The 20320-nt window shown below is 38.9% G+C and overlaps 1 protein-coding gene across 1 annotated transcript in view; it reads right to left on the reverse strand.

The window, feature by feature from the left end:
- Window positions 1-374: 374 nt before the first annotated feature.
- COL25A1 (collagen type XXV alpha 1 chain) overlaps window positions 375-20320 on the reverse strand; it is a 563954-nt gene continuing 544008 nt past the window's right edge. Inside the window, exons 35-37 of the mRNA XM_078148267.1 lie at window positions 14668-14745; window positions 11129-11167; window positions 375-5866 (exon numbers count right to left, since the gene is read on the reverse strand). Of these exons, the coding sequence (XP_078004393.1) occupies window positions 5864-5866; window positions 11129-11167; window positions 14668-14745 (120 nt within the window). The 3' untranslated portion in view covers window positions 375-5863. The remainder of the gene's footprint in view (window positions 5867-11128; window positions 11168-14667; window positions 14746-20320) is intronic.

Genomic DNA, 20320 nt, shown 5'->3' on the forward strand with positions numbered 1-20320 from the left:
TGAACTCAGGTCCTCCTGAATCCAGGGCCAGTGTTCCATCCACTGTGCCACCAAGCTATCCCTCATGTAGTGGTTCTCAAACTTTTCAATCTCAAAAAATATGGAAGAACTCTCAAAGAATTTTGGCTTGTGAGGGTCATATCTATCAATATTTGTCATATTAGAAATTAAAATGTCTTAGTATTATTATGAAAATAGTTTCAACCTTGTGGAACCCCTGAAAGTCTCTGGGAACCTGTAGGGTTCCCAGGCCACACGTTGCGAATCATTGCTTTAATTGAAGGAATAATGGATCCTCATTCTTACAGACTTTGTTTTCATCCAAGAGATTAGACCAAGATTTGCATGAACACAGAACTTAAGACAATCCAGTGTCAATGTTTGGACTAATATTTTAATAATTACACACTTTTTACATTATGAAAATAAGTCATAAATAGTGTAAAAATAATTCTGAAGATCAACTTCTCACAAACTAGGGACCCCCTAGACAAGTTAAAAAACTCAAATAAAACAAATGGAAAATGGAAAACCAAGGCAATATTTTCAAACCAAAAAACAAACCCATGCTGGTTTTTTTCCTGATTCAACAAAGGCAGCCGTCAAGGTTACAATGAAGATAAACTAAGTCATCAAAATGCAACTTTGCTATTATTTACATAACTGGGAAATCCAGATTTGTGCCATATTTACAGTGATAAGACACAACATACTCTTAATATAATCAATGACATGAGACTGGCCCATAGAAGGTTTCAACCATAAGCAGGGTAAAGCTTGCTAAAATACTTTTTGCATTTTTTTCTCCTGTCATGTATCGATGAGATCACTCGTCTTCTGTAATACAAAAATAACTGCACATATTGATGAACTTAAAAAAAGTAAAAAATACAAATAAAAATATATTTTCCAAAGGAAAAAGATGGTCAGATACATCTTTTACAAATGTTAATCAGCTGCACAGTATTCTATTTTTCCAAACATGTACATGAATAAAAGAATATCCACAAAAGTGTTAACAGTATGTAAAACGTCCTCCATGAATCTAATTCAATAATATTTCTGATATGTGTGCATGTACCAACTACATTATGAGAAATTCTGATAATTTTTGGTTAAACGTCAACAAATGCTGAAATAAAAGTTCTAGGTTGAGTAAGGTACCCCTGTTTACCAAGTAAGGATAGTTCTATTAATCAGCAGCGTGATTAGCTTTTTAAAAAACTGCATTTAAAGTGGCATTATTTTTCATGCTATTCATTCTGTAGTGGATTAGTACAAACTCCACCAGAAATTAAGGTTGGAGGTGATTCCCTACTATGCATCTCAATGAATCCAGCTACCTAAGCCAATGTTTCAGGGAAATGGTAGGAGAGGCTTAGCGTCCTTATTTCCCTACTAAGTTGGCAGGATTGTAGCAAATGCTTACGAATGTTAATAATACCTTAGATATACTATTTTAATTGCAGCACATATCTCATCATTAAACCTGTTTACATTTAATTCTAACCATAGGTTCCCATACAGAACCAAGCTTCTGGAGGTACCAAAGTTTTCAGTTAAAAAAATGAAAAATTAAGTAAGATTCTGTAGAGATGAAAGGGTCTCTCCTAGATTGTCTTGAAGACTTGCTGATAAAAACCAAACGAACAATTTGATCACCAAGAAGTAGAGCTAATGAAGTTTGAAATGCTGACATCTGTTTGCCCACCATGATGTTTTCACTTATGGGAAGGTGTTCAAACAGCAGAACAAGAACATAACCCATTTCTACATAGGGCCGTACTTTTAATAACATATAACTAGAAAATGAGAATTTCAACTTTTCATGCTACATCAGCAAGATAGAGAATGAGTCTGGAAGGGATCAAACATTTCAAAATGCTATACACAATATTTTCATAGTTGCAGGCATGCTGATTTGACCATTTTCCAAACTTGCATTTATACATACACTTTTGCTATTGTCAAAAAACATTTATATGAAGCCAGATAATACAGGTACTCCCTGTCTTATCAGAACTACACACTGATGAGAAATTCACCAAAAAGAAAGGAAAAAAGAAAAGAATTTTGTGTATAGCACCAACAACCTGTGTCATAGATTTAATTTTCCATAAATGTTATCCAAAGAAAAAAAGGGGTGTGGGGGGGGGAGGAAATACTCCCTCAAGCTAGATTGAGACTAAGATAAATTAAAACCAGAGAAAATGTATACATATTTGTGTCCTGTGTTCAAGTGTGGGTAGTACATGTCAACTTGGCCCCTCTAGAGAGGAACTCTGTTATTGATTGGAGTGAGTGTGGAAGTTGATAAATGAATATAAAAAATAAGAAATAAGATAAACCATGAGACACTAAGTGAGAGGATATATGTTCTATGTAAACACAGGTCAGTGAAACATTGTGGCAGTTGGGAGGGCTAGTCATTGAATCCCCATCACTGCAAGTCTGCCCATTTTAAAAGGATTCCCCTCCTCTCCTACCTCCAAGCTAGCTGAAGCAGGCTGCCAAACAGACAAGACGTGGTCCATAATGGAGCTTACTTCCTCACTCTGCTCTTCCAAGAAAAATAATATATTAGCACTAAAACAACGTCAAAATAGTTTGAAAGATAAAACAACCTGTTTTGTGTTTTCGAAGGATCCTCTCTTTTTATAACTAGACTAAGCTTGTTTTTTTTTCAATATCCAAAACTTCTTATATGCACAAAAAGACCTACAAAGAAAATAGGCATCTTTCCAAAATCTGCATCGAAAGACATGACTAACCCATTAGATCTCACTGAAAGTCACACTGAAAGAGACCCTCATGTTAATAGAACTTCTTCTCCAGTCAATGAAATGAATAACTACATCTTTTGTTGCAAGACAGAGGAGTTTACCACATTTGCAGACTGGAAAGAAAAGTTTTGGATGAGAATTTGACTTGTCTTCCAGGTGTACTTTATGTCCATATACTAGGTGTTCTCCCTAGGCTGAGAAGTACCTTCTTTGGTCATATTCCCAAGTACACAGAAATCAGGTTTACAGCCTCCTTTGCTCATTGAATGAAAAACAGTATTGTCAAATCGGTTACAAAACTGTATATTCAGATAGGTTGGAATAGCCCCTTGAAAAATCAAAAACTTAAAAAAAACTATATTGAAGGCATCCCAATGGGGGAAAAGATTGAGAAAAGTTTCCTTTTGTTCTGTTTTGAATCTAAGCAAACTTTAAAGAGTAATTCATCTCCATTCACTTCTGTAAGAGGAAAAGAAAGAAAAAAAATAACAAGGATGAAATATCCCTGTCAAATTCTTATATTTACAGCTATTTTTTAAAAGACTTCAGAGCCCTAGCCTCTTTAGGGTTCTGTTCAACACTGGCTTAAGACAAATTGTTTCAGACAAAGAAGAAGCTCTTTGCCCCATTCACCCAAGTTCCCTCCATCCTAACCTAAGTCATAGCACAGAAGATTAGAAGGTGCTCCTCAAAGACTCCCAAGAATGCTGGACAGGGCTCCGGGGTGGAATGTTACTGAAAATGTTACCACTCAAATGAGTTAATCCAGTGGTTTGATTACCCCCCCTCCCCTACACCCTCCTGGAAAGAAGTCAATGAAGAATAAAAGGGATGGGGGTAAAAAAAAAAACAAAATAAAAAGAAGAGGACATTTGGTATGATTGATCATTCTGCTACATATTGTAAAAGAGAGATCATGGATCCCTTCTGAAATGCTGGCAACTGAATAAAAAGTGAGATGGAGATCATCTGTTTTTCCTTTTGGTTATTGAAAATGCGTGCATGGAATGGGAACTTCCCTATAAAAGGACACACACTCAGGAGGGGATCTGAATTACGGCATGGCTCAAAACTATAGACCTTCCTCCACTGAGACTTGTTTTGAGGTAACCTTTCCATTTAGAATAGCCAGGAAAGCATTTCCCTTTCAAAGCATCCAAGAAATAGACAGCCTGAGATGGTTAGGGGCTTTGGGACAAATAGGTGGAAACAGATGCTCTATTTATGAAAGAGCAGCTCTATCTCTGACATATTTCTGATAGCTCAGATTTGGTCTGCGGATAAGACATTCAGGTACGTAACCATAATTATAAAAGAATCTGAATACAGACAAAGCTTAGCTCTAAATAGAACCATGAGGAATAGAAAGCAATTCTGCACAGTTAGAGGCGCCTGGAGCCATGTTTCAGGCAGGGAGTGACCTTACATAGTATATATTTACCATATCAAAGAAAGTCAACACGAAAGCACTGAAATTATGAAAATGCATCACTTGAATGCTTAAAAGTTAACAAAGTCAGGGGTCTGAGCCTCTCTTCTTTTTCTTCGGCTCTTTCCAGCTGTCCTCAATGGGGTGGTCGCTAAAGGCCAACTGTGTCACAGTGCTGGAGAGGACAGTGTCTTTTTTTGAGTATGAGAATACTCAAAGTTTTAAAAAAATGTTTTTAGAAACAGGCTCACATGATTTGAAGGACTTCCAGTGCTTAAAAATTGGTCACAACAAATACAAAAGAAAATGGAAACAAATAAACAAATACTTGGGAGTGGGCAAGGTACAAGGAAAAAGTGGCGGCCAAAAGAAAAAAAAAATCAAAAGAAATGAAAATATCATCAGTTTCCAAAACCCTGTAGAAAAGGTTCAACATGAATTGTTTTTCAAAAAATACACTGTCCAATCACGTTGCAGCATGGACTGTCCAGATGAACTTGGCCATTTTACTTCGTAGGAGAGTGCGTGATTTTGACTTCTCATCAAAGCCTGTCCTTTCTTTAGCAACCCTATCATGCAACATGGTGACCCCCAGTTGTCCATTCCTCAGAGAGAAGTTCTGTTGTTTCAAATATCTCCTACCCCAGAAGAACCACTGGACATTTCCGTCATCTTTCCAAACCACCCATGTTTTCAGTTGTGGAATTCTTTTTTTTTAATTTATTTTAAGTTAAAAACTTTTTTGTTCTGCTCTGGGTGTTTGCTTTTGTAAACCTCTTCCCTACTCAGTCACACGAGAGACAGCGCCTGACGCTGAACTTGTCCGCCTTGCACGTCTTCACTGCCAGGAGCAGTACAAGGAAAACTGTTGGTGGGCAACAGGCCTGGCACCTTGTATTTTTAACCAAGGTGGCCCATGGGACCCCCACAAAACTGGAAGCTGTCGCTCTGCAGTCAGGACTGCAGCTCCCTCAAAATACAAGACCTTTTTCGTGTTCTTGCTCCACGGACTTATCTCTTTTTGGCAATAAGCCACGGTGTGACCCCCTTGGGAATGATAAAATGACAAAAGGAACACAAATGTTCAGTGACTGGGATCAAAGGTGTCAGGAAACATCGGGTTAGCATCGGACAAGCAGGTTGGGCACACACTTCATGCTCTTTTAGTTTATCTCAACAGGTAAGGGGGGTGGGTCAATGGTGGTGGCCGAGATGAATGTGGATGAGAAGACATTCAGCTCTACATACAATCAGTCAGTACCATACATTTCATAGCTTTTAGTCCATATTTGGTCACAATTTCACGTAAACGACTAGTTCGTAGAACTTATTGTCCATGGGAGTCCAATGGAAGGGCAAATCATGGCAGGCACAATCACACTCTATCTCTGCTATTTCTGCATGGCTACATGTTGTCATACCAGAGAGCTCTCAATCTGTGGGTTTTCAGGTTTCTCTCCACATGGTTTTCTATACTGTCTAACTTCAGATGTAAGTGAAGAGAAGATGTACGTATGGCCAATTCAAACAGGTAGAAGCAGCTACATGTAAACATATCTCAGACTTGTAAAACCTATATTTCATTTTTCAACTATAAATACAAAATGTAGAGCATTATATACACAACTTCATGCTTGTAAGGTTAGATTCATCACTGCAGAGAAACAAACAAAAACAATAAGCAATATTAGTAGTCTGGAAATTAAGCCACGAAAAACTTGGTGAGCAAAACAGCCAATTGAGAGACCAGAGACTATTGTTTATCAGTTAATCCCTAACTGGATTTCTTCTAGAGGAAGCTTCCTCTTTAAGAGAGCTCAATACTAGGCAGGCGGGTAGAACAATGCATAGATCACTGGGCTTGGGGACAGAAGACAGTTTAAATATGGTCTCAAACATTTGCTACCTGTGTGACCCTGGGCAAGTCACCTGACCTCTATCGGTTTCCATTTTTTTATCTTTAAAAATGGGGATGATAATAGCATTCATCTCCCAGAGCTGTTGAGAGGACAAAAATGAGATGAAATTTGTAAAGCACTCTGTAAATTTTAAAGCACGATTATTACTAAGGATAGCTAGGTGGTGCAGCGGATGGAGTGCCAGGCCTAAAGTCAGAAAGACTCATCTTCCCGAGTTCAGATCTGGCCTCAGCCACTTAGTAGCTATGTGACCTTGAGTAAATTACTTAACTCTGTTTGCCTCAGTTTCCTCATCTGTAAAATGAGCTAGCGAAGGAAATCACTTCAGTGTCTTTGCCAAGAAAACCCCAAACGGGGTCACAAAGAGCCAGACACAACCAAAAAGCCTGAACAACGACAAAATGATTTCTAATGAAATCCTATTTCTGGTTCACACTAATCTGCAACTATGATTTAATTTTCAGGAAAAAAAGAAAACCCTTCAAAAAATGTAGTAATGTTCAAAGGGCAATCAACTTGAAGCTAGCTGACTTAGGTTCAGATTCTGGCTCTGACACTTTTCTTCTCTCTCATCTCAGGCTCCTCATTTGTTAAATATTAGCACTAACCACCCTACAAGAATGTTATGAGTAAAGCATTTGTAGACACCTTACAGTGATCTATAAACAGGATTAATTATTAGAGGTAAAAGGTTCTGATGTTCTACGTTTTAAAAATCCTCTAAAATCCTCAGCAAATCAGAAGCTATCACCAGCCTGGCCTGAGCCTGTAGGAAGTTCCTATCCTAGTATGGTTTGAAGAAAGAAAATCTTTACATATCCACTAGCTGCTTTTTAGGAACAAAACACAGCTATTTGATTGACCACTCAGGGTGTGCCTACTTCATCTCCTGGGGCCATCTTGCTTAGAAATGTGAACCTATAAACCAGAAACGAAAGTCGTTTGAACAAAGATCAATTGGGATTGAATGAGCTGAGTGCCTTATACATTCCTTCATGCACAGCTCAATACATGGCTTTTGAAGGACTGAACAAATGAACGAGCAAATTACTGTTGGAAGAGGCCCTGACCAAACAGACTTGTCTAATTAATCACAGCGATTTATAGTCTTGTGAATACTGGTTCAGGTAGGGTTTTTTGGTTTGGTTTGGTTTTTTAGACTAGACCTGTGATTACATTAGTATAGAGAGCTTCTGGTAAGGAAACTTTCTCTACCAAATTAGCACCAGCTTTGCACCTTATAAGTCTTAAAGCATTCCCTAAGGCAATGAAAGGTCAAGTGATTTGCCAAGACTCACACAGCTAGCATGTGTTGGAGATGGAGCATGAACCCATGTTTTCCTCACTCTGACATCAACTCTCCATTCACTACTTCATGCTACCTCTCAAGAAAATGATTAATTATAGAGTGCCAGGCCTGAAGTCAGGAGACTCCTCTTCAAACTTCCAGTTCAAATCTGGCCTCAGACACTTAAAAACTGTGTGAGCCTGGGTAAGTCATTTAACCCTGTTTGCCTCGGTTTCTTCATCTATAAAATGAGCTGGAGAAGGAGATGAGGTCATGAAGAGTCAGACACAACTGAAACAACTGAACAACAATAGCAAAATATAAAAAATCAACATAAGCTCATGTTTACATTGAGTTTTCCACATTAATCTCTTCTTGTCCTCACTGCAACCCTGGGAGGTAAGTGTTGTTATTATCCCCTATTTTACAGATGAGGAAACTAAAGCAGAAAGAGGTCAGGATCACACAGGTAGTAATTATTTGAGACTGGATTTGAATTTGGACCTTCTTGACTCTCTATCTAGCACTCTCAATCCACTGTGCCACCCTAATCACCTCATGGTTCTATTTCTTTCAAAGGCATACTGATGCTACTGGACATATCCTTGAGCTGCAGGCAGCTAAGTGTTGCTGGTGAAAAATAAGTGTGTTATGAGTAGGTTAAAAACTTAGAGAAATTAAACCTTTCCATTTTCATATTCAAGGCTTGCAAACTGAAAGAGCCAATCTTTTGGATAGGATTAAAAATCACAGGGAATTGAAAATATATGGTAATTCTAGCATTGTATACTATTGAAGTACTGTTTGAATGAATTATGGTCATAGGGTAGTTTTCACACATAAGAAATAGTTCATGATGAGTCTACCTCCTTGAGAATGATCTGATCCCAAATGTAGATAGCAACTTATTTGATAGCTTGAAAAAGGAGGACTAAATAAATAAAGTCATCAACAGAAAAGCTTTGTTTTCCCCAATCAATTGTATTTCTTGACCAAGTCGATGAAACTTTGGTTATGCAAGGGAGAGTTGCACAGGGGCTGACCACTTCCAGAAGTTCTGGAGTGAATGGAAGCTAAGAGCTCTTTTCTGTGCTTCCAGAAGCCCACATGGCTCTGGCCTTCATGAATGTATAAACGAGCCACAGAAAATTGGGGAAATGAACCAAAAAAATGCAGATGACACTGGCTTCATGGTTTAATTTCACTTACTCCTTTTCTCGTTTAGTGCTTTTTTTCTCTCTTTTGTTGGATTTCTTCTTTTTATTTACGTAGTTATTTTTTTTTCTAGGTCTGGGCCTGTGACTGAATTGGTATAGAAAACTCTACCTAACTATTCTTCAATTTATACTCTTAGTTACCTCAGGTACTAACAGGTTAAATGTCCCACATAGGTCCACACAGCCAGAGGTGGGATTTATTAAGAGGCGGGTCTTGAGCCAGTCCAAGGTTATATTTCTATTCTCTAGGCCATATTCACTCTCTAATTAGCTCATATCACCTTTTACAATGATTGTTCTTTCACTAAAGTCCATCTTCGATGTCTTCTCGTGGCATGGAGGAAACCCTGAGTTCTTGAAGATAAAACTTAGTGAAATGCCTGTTTCCTCTGTCTGTCCTACCAAGCTGAGAGATTTCGTACAGGCCCAGAAACAGATTGCTTGTCCAAGAAGCAGTATAGCTAATTTTGAAGAGCCTCAGCACCAGCAGGCCAGCCATCAGATGATCAAAGGGGAAAAGAGGTTATTAGCTTTAAATTTTCTTCCTGCTCTACTTTATAACTTATAGTGACAGATGATGAATGTTGTGGACTCCAAAGACTAAGATGAAGAAGGGTTGCCATCTATAGGGTAGAGAAAGTTGGATGAAATCAGCCCTCTTTTGATGGATCAAATCATTATTACATTTTATTAAATGACTTAACAAGTATATTTACTCTGGGTTTGCGTTTCACAGTACTGCTACCCACATTAACCATACAGAGAATTTAGTGGAATTATTTTTATGAAAAAATGCCAGCATCAGGTGGATACTAAAAATGAAAAGAAAGACTTTCAGAGGCTTACATCTACTCCGAGTACTTTATATTTTCAAAGCTATCTCTTCAAAGCCAGGAAGGTGCAAGGTCTTTTAACATAAGCAAACATTCTATGTATGTGAACTCTTGCCTCGAGCTAGGATACAGATTTGAAACAAAAGATTAATTAAATAGTTAAAAAGTCCAAGCTGTTTTGGATATTTTCCATGTTCATCTCGCTAAACACAGCATATTTATTGGAGCAGTTTGTCCACACAGTGGTGATTGAGGGCAAAAAGATGGATTTTGAATTTGTAAAGTCTGCGAAGTGTTTAATACATATTTCATTTGATCTGGGAGGTACATGCTATTATTATCCTCATTTTAAAGATAAAGAAACTGAGGTTACATGACTTGCTCAGGATCTAGGATCTACACAGCTAGAAAGCATTTGAGACTGAGTATAAAGCTGTTTCTTCCTGACTCAGCTCCAATACTCTACAACTTTGCCACTGAGCTACCTCAAAGTTCTAGAGACATAATAAGCATTGGCCTGGGCTCAGAGACCTTCCCTTAAATGACAAGGGGCATTTTTAGTTGGCAGCGTACAGTATAATTAAAGTGTTGTTGTTATTCTTGCTGTCTCATGTCCAACTCTTCCCACTTGGGGTTTTCTTGGCAAAGATACTGAAGTGGTTTGCCATTTCCTTCCCCAGCTCATTTTACGGGTGAGGAAAACTGAGGCATACAGCATTAAGGGACTTGCCCAGGGTCACATAGCTAGTGTCTGAGGCCACATTTGAACTCAAGTCTTCCTGACTCTAGGCTCAGCACTCTATCCATTTTGCCACCTAACTAAACAGTGCTTACAGGTAAAACAAGTCAGCACCACCACTTCTCCAAATGGAATTCTCAATTAAGGGTCACTTTTGTTCCACTATATACCAGTGCCTTTTCTTTTAATGTATAGACAAAATCAGTGGAACTAATAATATGGTGTTATGAAAGCTGGCTCTGGAGTTCCATCTTTTCCACTTGCTACCAAAAGAACTTGAGTAAATTAAATAACCTTATTGGGCCTCAGTTTCCCCATCTGTAAAATGAGGGGTCAGATTAGATGAATTCTGAGCTCCCTTCCAGCTCTAACTCTATAATTCTTTGAATGACAGGTCACATGCCTTTAAAAAACATCTTAACTTTATCTGACTCTCATCCAACAATCAATGTAGCACTGAAGTTTTTAAATTGTCTACTTGCACTGCTTTATAGATCAGACTGATAGAGTTCTACCATTTTCAAACCCAGTGATTTATCAAGCAATGTTTTACCCACTGCTGTTAAATATGTATAAATTGACAGAAATTGGGAATATTTTAGTCAAAGAAATGTTGGGGGAGAGGCAAACAGTTACTATTAAGATGGACTGCCTGTTTCCATGACCAAAACAGCTTCAAAAAGGGTAGTTCCTAATGAATGTAACTGGTGAGAATCAGGGACTGTTTCACATCTCTGTTTAGTGCGGCCCTCTGATCAATAACCTCTAAACAAGCTTGCATAAAGACATTTCTCCAGAAGAGACTCAACTTCATGCTTGTGAAGGTTGCTTTAAAATGCATGGAAAAAGTCCAGAAAGCTTTAGTCCATCTCAAAGCAAAGGGAGAAGCCATCTTAATAGAAACACTCCTTTGATCTTACCTTTTGCCAACACCCAGGCATCGGTAATCCATCCGGCCCCTGTTCCAAGGAGAACAACAAGGACATTTCTCAGTACCCCCCACAGGAGAGAGAACCTCATAGTCATGCTCAAAGGCTTAAAAAAATGGCTGCTCTAACCCTAAAGTCTGAGTCTATACTTCTTCCTTTATTTTTTTTTTTACTAGGATTTCTTTAAGTAGCATATACCATTTCAATTAAGATAAAGGAAATTCAAATTTCCTCTAGAAGAGGGAATGGCTATAACTTAACAGATAAAATGAACTAAAAACATAACGATTTTTTAAAGCACACTAAGAAATTGACAAATTATAGTATGGCTCATCATGGCCTCATCTTTAAATATCAAGTGCTGTACTGCAGCTGTAATTGGAATGTGCTTATCATTTCATTATCTTTATTAAGCTTCTGATTCATCTACCTGATCAGAATAGTCTATGCATGATAATGATAAATGATCAATGCCTTATCATTTCTATCCGAAGCTTATAATTCACAGAATACTTGAGATCATACTTCTTTCATTTTAATTTTTCCCTCTTTAGATCCTTAATCACAGTAGAACCTGTTCATCTAATTGAATTAAAAGTAATACTGCACTCAAAAAATTCTGTTCTCCATTCCTTATCTGTATACAGGTGTGCTGGAGCCAGCTTGAATTTGGCTTGGGAGAGTCAATTGTTCAATTTTCAGTGCGGGCATTTACATCTCAGAAATCGGCAAATGCTAAAAAGCAGGTTTTGATTCATTGTTTTAATAATTAAACTTGAGAAAGTGATGGAGAAAATTTAAGTAATGCAGATCAAACATAAAAGTGTAGGTGAATATTCTTCCTCTGGGGAGCTGGTTGTAAACATTTCTTAGCACACCATTGTTTGTACACTTTTGGTACACTGCACAGCATCCCATCTATTAGAAATTTAGTAGGTATTAAATATCCACTAGGTTCCTCACTTGTTAAATTTGACTGAGAAGTCATCTAATTTTTGATGTGCAGGGACCTTTTCTTCTCTTCCAAAATCCATTCTGCTTATAAGTATAGACATGCTCCAGACACAAATGATATTACCAAGACCATAACCTTTGGTATATTATAAAAGCATGCTTGTGTTTTCCCCATGAAGGATAACCATGAAAGATCCAGGGCAAATAAAAGAAAAGATTGGACACTTTTTATCATAATTCTCTAAGTAGAAAATTAATATGGTCTATTCTGAAAAATCTGATCTTAGGAGCGTTCACCTTTACAGAAACGTGCTTAGCTAACAAATCATAAAATAACATGCAGACCAAGTATAACCCTCCCCGCCCCAACCTAATTATAGAATAGGAGACTTCAGGAAATACTCTTCTTTTGAAAGTAAAAATAACAAAAAGTAACCAAAAAACCCCCCCAAATCCTTAAAAATATCTTTAGGTATGGGGAAAAAATTTTTAGCATTGCCAGATTGGTACCAGGAAAAGGATGAATGGAAGAATTTTAGTATAAAGAGGAACTGGGGTTCATGTTAACAGAGAGTAAGGAAGTGTGATGGACTTTGTCAAGTAAGTTCTAAAAGGAGAGACCATTAAATTGGAAATGTTAAGCAAAAAAGTGAGCGAGGTATTTGGGCTGCAGACCATTATCATCTTTAGAAGGATGATGAAATGATCCTGTCAATTTTTTTGGGCAGAAAGACTATGTTGTTATTTCATTATTACGTTGAATTCTTATATGTAATAATGCTAACAACACTAGTCTGTCAGATCCACCCCAAGATGGGCAGTGTCCAGAGGAGGCCTCAGACTTATCACACTTGAAGTAGGAGATGAGTAAGAGCGTCCAACCTCTATTGGCCCTCTATTGGGATTAGCTCAGCCAATCCTGGGAAGCAAGAGTGGGCCGACCTGGGAGTTTTTATAATTAGGGAGGGAAATATGTTAGGAGGAATATGGATTCATAGGCCCAAGTCAGGGGACCCTGGCATAGGTGGAAGAGGAGATTTTTATCCCCATTATGGGCTGCACTGACCAAGAGAATCTGCTTATACTACGGACCAGTCAGACTAGTGACACAGGGGAAGATAAGAAGGTGAACATCTTTGCTTAGGATGGGAGCTTGGGCATTTCCTGATAAACTGTGAGAAGCATGAAGGTCTGAAATTCCTGACACGGAAAGGTGTGTGTGGAATGCACCAATGAGGGGCAAGTAGAAATTTAGGGCCAAGATGGAGAGGGCCCTTTTAAGCTGGGATCTATATACATACACACATACATACATATATATGCACATACACACCTGTATACACACACACACACACACACACACACACAACACACACACACACACACACACATATATATTTGGAATAAGTTTTCCCAGGCCTTGGTAGGCTTAAGGTAACATATCTCTACATGAATGAGCCTAGGTTGTTGTAGGAGTTTCTGCCTGGGCCCTCCATTTTTTGTTTTTGTTTTTTTGCTTTTTTTTTTTGTGAGGCAATTGGGGTTAAGTGACTTGCCCTGGGTCACACAGGTAGTAAGTGTCAAGTGTTTGGTCTGAGGTCAGATTTGAACTCAGGTCCTCCTGACTTCAGGGCCGGTGCTCTATCCACTGTGCCACCTAGCTGCCCTTTTTTTTTTTTAACTTTTAACACTTAACAGTGCCTCCTATCTTAAATTGTATGAGGGGGTTTGCTGTTATTGGGAAGTAGGGACTTCGATCTGCAGTCTTCTAGCTGAGCCCCCTCATTTTACACACGAGGAACCAGAGATAGAGAAAAGGGAAATGACTTGTTCAGGATCTCACGACTAGTAAGTGTTGGAGGCAAGATTTAGATTCAGGTCTTCCTGACCCTAAGTCTAACTCTCTAAACACTATACCACCTATCTATAAGGAAGATTTTTTAAAACATTTTTCCCCTGTAGGGAGTCAGGAGTTCAGTAAAATCTAGAAATTTGGAGTGAGATATGGAAGCCTGAAATCTGAAGGAGTCACTGGTAAATGAGACATAGGTTTGCTGAAGGGGATAAAACAAGGCAAACCATGAGGTTTCTGGGTAGAGATGATCTGTCCCATCAGGTGTTTCATCTCTTCCTTCTATTCCACTCTTAAAAAGTAAACTGAAAGTAGAATCTTAAAGCTTAACTTGGACAGCTTGCTCTTTCCCCCAAATAGACAGGAGCTTGCTGATCAAGATAAAGATTTATTTTTCATCTTTTTAAAGAAAAAAAAATTAAATTATAAGAAAGTAATGTTTATGGCCTATGTCAAAGGACACAGAAATATGGTGGCCATGTCAAGTGTAAGCAAAAGACCAGGGAGTTAATTCACTGATAAAAACAAAAAAAAACCCCAAACCCACTAGTTCTCTCGAGCTTGCATTAGTCTCTGGAGGAGCCAAATGATCCATGCACATGCATGTCAATAGGTCGAACATGTAAAGCTTGCTTCAGAAAGGCTTGCTTTACATCGCTAGAGACAGGTGTGTGATCACACAAAGGAACCACATGCAGGGTGGTAGGAAAGAGAAATACTGTACCAATTGGCAAGGGGCATCCAGGCCATCCAGGCCAGGCTGACCCGGCTCCCCCTTCTCCCCCTTAACTCCACGGAATCCCTGTTTGATGAAGATTGACTTGTAACATTACTGACAAAAGAAACATCTTTAAGCACTGAGGCTGCAGAAGGAAACAAGAATTTGTAGCCGTAGAAGACCAGGAGAGGAGCAATTCTGGAGTAGCTTTCAATGGCTGGTAGATGGGAATGAGACTTTTGCACAGCTCCATGAAGGGGTTAGTCTTTTAAATGACTGCCCTTTTTTAAGCACCAGATTGAGATGCCATTCAGCCTATGCTGTGATCTCTTTCAGTCTTACCTGTGTGTTTGGGGGTCCCTTTAAAAACAATACTTTAGGATTAGTACACTCAAGGTACTAGGCTTGAGAAGAAACAATCCTGTGATAAGAGCAGGTTCCTTAGGACCAATTAACATCTGTAATAAGTGACTATAGCAAGATACTTCCAGTATGCTCCTCTCCTATTGTTTTATTCTATATCTTATTTTACGCTAGACATCAGGACAGACTTCTATGAATGAAACATACCAACGGGCAAGGTGCATCTAATCCAGGGGCACCCTGTTCTCCTTTCTCCCCTTTGGGCCCCTTTTTGCCTTTCTTTCCCTTTTCCCCCTGTGGACACAATAGTTTGGATAAAACAGATTTCATTTTGGGGGGAGATGGTGGTAAAAAATATAAATATATTTAAAGGACAGTTTTAGCCAACAGAAGCCTGGACAGACATTTACCACTCTGTTCTGGATGGGGTGAATGTGGAAAACCCAATTGTACTAGTAGACCACACCAGCTGCCCAGATGGGTCCTGGGCCTGGTTTGAGAGATTTAAGCAATCTTGAAGCGTAGAACTGACAGACTGACAAACCAGAAGGACAATGCTGGTGTTTACACCATCCACAGCAGCCTTAAGGATGAAATGTTTCAGTGACACATAGCCTAGCTGGGCTGACGTAAACAATAATGGGGTGATAGTCAAATCTTTTCGGGTGCAAGACAATGAGTGGGTCCCATAAGGACCCACTAATTGTGGCCAATGAAGTCCCCGGGGAGGCTGGCTCCTTCGATGAACACTCCTCACTTGTGGGAATGGACATTTTTAACCTTGCCCCAACAGACTGATGTTGTGCTAATCTAGGCATACTGGAAAGAATGCTCACAGCCTCTAACTTTCAGAAACATTGCCAGATGTTTTTGCTTTGTTTCCCAACTGTTGGTACCATTTTATAAGGCCATCTAAAAATTGTTCAATATCTTAAACCATACGGGTATTTAGTCACAGACTCTATTAACAATAGGACCCTTTTTCCAAAAGCTAGTGTGGCTTTCATGGATGGGTCACTGAAACAAGTCACTGAAAATGCTTTCTTTTTATTTATTTATTTTCCTGAAGGCCAATTAAAGCATCAGGAATATTTATAAGTCTCAGGTTGTATGTGTGTCTTTTTCCCCCAGTTTATTTCTCCACTGATCCCTTGCCAGATAATCACAGTGGTAAATGGGTTTCTGGCTTACTCTCAATTTAGCAAAAGCAAAAGTCTTTCTGTTTAAAATAGGAAAAGCAAGGTGGACTCAGTGGTACTAATACAAAAAAAATGGAGTCAGGATGATTATGAGGTGGAATAGTAGCCATAGGAAATTAGTATCAGCTGTCAAGGTAGAGGTGGTAGGAAATTTAATTGGCAAGAAGGATTGTTTGGATGGAGGAATTTTCAGGAAAGGCAGCAAAAAGAGGAAAAGGAAAGAATGCACCTCTGGATAGGGAAACATAGCCAGCAAATAGATAATCAACAGTTTTCACCAAGGCAAAAACAAATGGATAATCTATATGCAAGGCAGAGGCAGCTTTTAACACTTTAAAAATAATTCATAAAGCAAATCAGTATTTAAAGGAGAACACGAGATGGAATGAATTTCTACATTTAGATTAGTGTGTTGGTTTTGCAATCAGGCTATATAATGACATTAGGCTTAAAATAAATGCTGAAGCAAATAATCAGACTCATCAAAGAAGAACACATAAATGGGGAGAACGAAGTACTATAGAGAAATATCCAAGTATATGTATTAATTCTGCCAGAGGGTGAGTGCAAAGTTCCTCATCTGGCTCCTGGGTGCCAAAAAGGATTCACCAAAAGGCTTCAAAGCAAAGTCGACGGGAAATATGTCTTACTTTAATACTGGGAAGAGATGAGAAATTCTGTGAGTCGGCTGTCTCTGAACAAAGACAGGAGTCACAGGTTGGGTCATTAGGAAAGCAAATACACCAAGTAAGGATAATGGGAATAACGTTTTAAGACTGTTCAGTCTTGCAAAGTAAATGTCCTTGTTTAGCAAATACTTTTTTTTTAAAGTGCAGCAAAGTGGATAGAGAGCTAGGAAGACCTGAGTTCAAGTCCTACCTCTGACACTGTGTGATGGCGACCTCTCAGCCCTTTAAGCGACTCTAAGATTATTTGTTCAGTCATTTTCACGTCTGACTCTTTGTGACCCCTTTGAGGTTTTCTTGGCAAAATACTGGAGTGGTTTGCCTTTTCCTCCTCCAGCTCATTTTATTGATGCAGAACTGAGGCAAACAGGGCTAAGTGACTTGCCCAGGGTCACACAACAAGCAAGTGTTTGAACCCATGAAGACGAGTCTTCCTGACTCCAGGCCCAGGGCTCTATCCACTGTGCCATCTAGCTACCCTATTCTAAGACTGTAGGTTGCAGAAAAGATGACAACCTGCACTGGCAGAGAGATCTCTATGGCAATGAAATTGCCAGTCCGGTCCCTATCCCCATCCTGAAAAGAGAACTGATTTGGTGTTACACAGCTCACCTCCTGAGTCATAGCTAATTCGCCATGTGCTATGTGTGACCATGACCAGACGTCATGGAAACTGCAGATTTCATTTTATGTTATTTTGATAATTCAAGTAGGTTGGACCCAGCCTATCCAACCCTAGAGCTCGAGGTTGCCAAATGAATGCCAGTGGGGAAAGGGTTTGGGAATCAGACCAGACAGTAAGCCTCTGGCCTGCTTCAGCCTCCAGGGGAAAGAGGCATTACTATACAAAGGCTGAGGCATCACTGTCACTGTCAATCACTACAAAATACTGAAAATCTGCAGTGTCTTTCTGTGGAGCTTAAAATATCTGTCCCCAGAGGTAGAGTAGGTGCCTGCCATTGCTAATTTCCATATGCCGGGCTGAGGGTTGAGGCACATGCAAGCCATTCAGGTTTAGCCTACAATTCTCCCAAAGGTAAAATTGTTACTCCAGTCCTAGAAATTCTAAAATATTCAAAGACTGTGCTGTTGTTGTTTAGTTGTGTACAATTCTTTGCGATCCCGTTGGGGATTTTCTTGGCAAAGATACCGGAGCAGTTTAACATTTCCTTCTCCAGCTGATTTTACAGGTGAGGAAACTGAGGCAAACAGGGTGAAGTGACTTGCCCAGGGTCACACAGTTAGTAATTGTCCAAGTTCAGATTTGAACTCAAAAAAAGGAGTCTTCCTGACTTTAGGCCTGTCTCTCTCTCTCTCTCCCTCCCTCACATAAATGCATACATAAAGACTGTACTTTCATTAAATTGGAGAACCTCCTGGTGCGGAAAATCTCTCCAGTAAGATGAGCAGGCAGCTGTATTGTACAGGTGAAAAAACAAAAAGTTGTAAAACAATTAAACATATGATTCAGGAGATTAGAAAAGCCATTTTGGGGGGGGGGCTAGGGAAAGGGGGTAAGTGACTTGCCCAGGGTCACACAGCGAGTAAGCAGCATATGTTTGAGGCCGCATTTGAACTCAGGTCCTCCTGATTCCAGGGCCAGTGCTCTATCCACTGTGCCACCTATCTGCCCTAAGGAGTCATTTTTATAGTATAAATTAAAATATTCTCTTTTCTCTTAGATAATTCAGATCCTGATGCAATTACCCTTGCTACCTTGATTCAGTCCAGCAGAATCATTTGAGAGCAAGAACGCAGAGCTGTTTAAAAGCAATTTGTAATGTGAAGGTAACTTGTCTTACAAAGTTGCCTGGGCCATTGAAAGGTTCACTGGCTTGCCATCAAATAACTTTGTACGTATCAGAGCCAGGTCTCGAACCCAAGTCTTTTTGACTCCTAAGCAAGTCTTCTATCCACTGTATCACACCGCCTTTTGAACAATATTTACAGATTTAAAATACAAACTCATTTTTTTTTAAATAATAGAACCCTTTTAATTTGCATCTATCTCTCAGGGTTGTTATGAGGCTCCAGTGAGAAATATGTAAAATGCTTTGTAATCCTTAAAGAGTCATATAAATGCTAACTATTTTTATGTTTATTTTAAGTTAGAGGATTGAACATTGTATTTTAAGTGAGCTAATCTCTCACTATGATGACTACTTTCTCTATGAACAGTTGAAAATTAAACTAGACATCTATGTTTATAGCCAGGTTAACTTTTTGGTCCTAGGACATGCCTAATAAAATGATAGGACAGGTGGAAGAGACAAAAAAACCCATGTTTTCTTTTAATTCTCTGACATTTAATTTTTTTTGTTTAATTTATTACTGTCTGAAATCCAGTAATATTGACATACATATACTCACCAGAGCCAGAGTCCCTGAAGGACAGGTGGTACCAGATGATTTTGACTGCTGAATAAAATACAGCACTAGTAGTGGACAGCTACACACATGCACCCACCATTTAAACTACCGTGATTCCATACTGCAACTGAAACTACTGCCAGAAAAAGAAAAAAAAATAGACATCAAGTGTTCCCCAATTCATAATTCTTTTTCTTCTTTTTTTAAACAGTTAATGCTGTTACAAACACTATTGATGTCGGGATAAGGCAAGACAGAAACAGTCCTACATCTCTGCAGTATAAATTTGGAAGGTTTTTATACAGGTTATTGGAGTCTGATACTACTCGTTTTTGCTAAAGTTGCCTATATTTGTTACTCCCTGTTACAGCTAAAGTCATGAAAACTTCTCTCTGCTCTTTGAATTTCTTTTTTTCATTCTTTTTTTGGGTCAGGCAATGGGGTTAAGTGACTTGCCCAGGGTCACACAGCTAGCAAGTGACAAGTATTAGGCCATGCTCTTTGAATTTCTAAAACCTGATTCTGATATCAGTGATACAGAACCTGATCGTTATCAACTATAAAACATTTCAGGTTTCTCATTTTAAAACTCTATTTTTCATTGAAACTTCAGAAATTGGGAAAGCCTGGTTCCTAAGCCAACACAAACTAATTTTACAATTTAATTATCCAGCCTGCTTTTTACTTTCCCTATCTGAAAAATAGAACTGTAGCTCTTCTTTTTCATTCAAAGGGGTTTATGTCATGGAGATGGAATCCATGCCAGAAAAAGCATCACTAAAGAATACAATTTAGCTCCATTCAATGACTCAGTCAAGGTCATTAGCCTTCATTTGCTAGAGTCTGCGCCTACCTACTAAGTCTCAGAGCAAAGCCTGGGGAAAATACAGTCTGATGAGGACAACAGGGGTTAAAATGTAGCCTTCATCAGAGAGAGCATTAACAACGCTTGACCACACAGGCTTCTCTCATCTCCCTCTGAGACTTGACTTTGTAGGTTCTAGTGTCTACTTATTTTTGGCACACAGGATGAGGAAAAGA

This window comes from Phascolarctos cinereus, unplaced genomic scaffold (assembly GCF_003287225.1).
Source record: "Phascolarctos cinereus isolate Bilbo 61053 unplaced genomic scaffold, phaCin_HiC Scaffold_9;HRSCAF=440, whole genome shotgun sequence".
NCBI classification, from domain to species: domain Eukaryota; kingdom Metazoa; phylum Chordata; class Mammalia; order Diprotodontia; family Phascolarctidae; genus Phascolarctos; species Phascolarctos cinereus.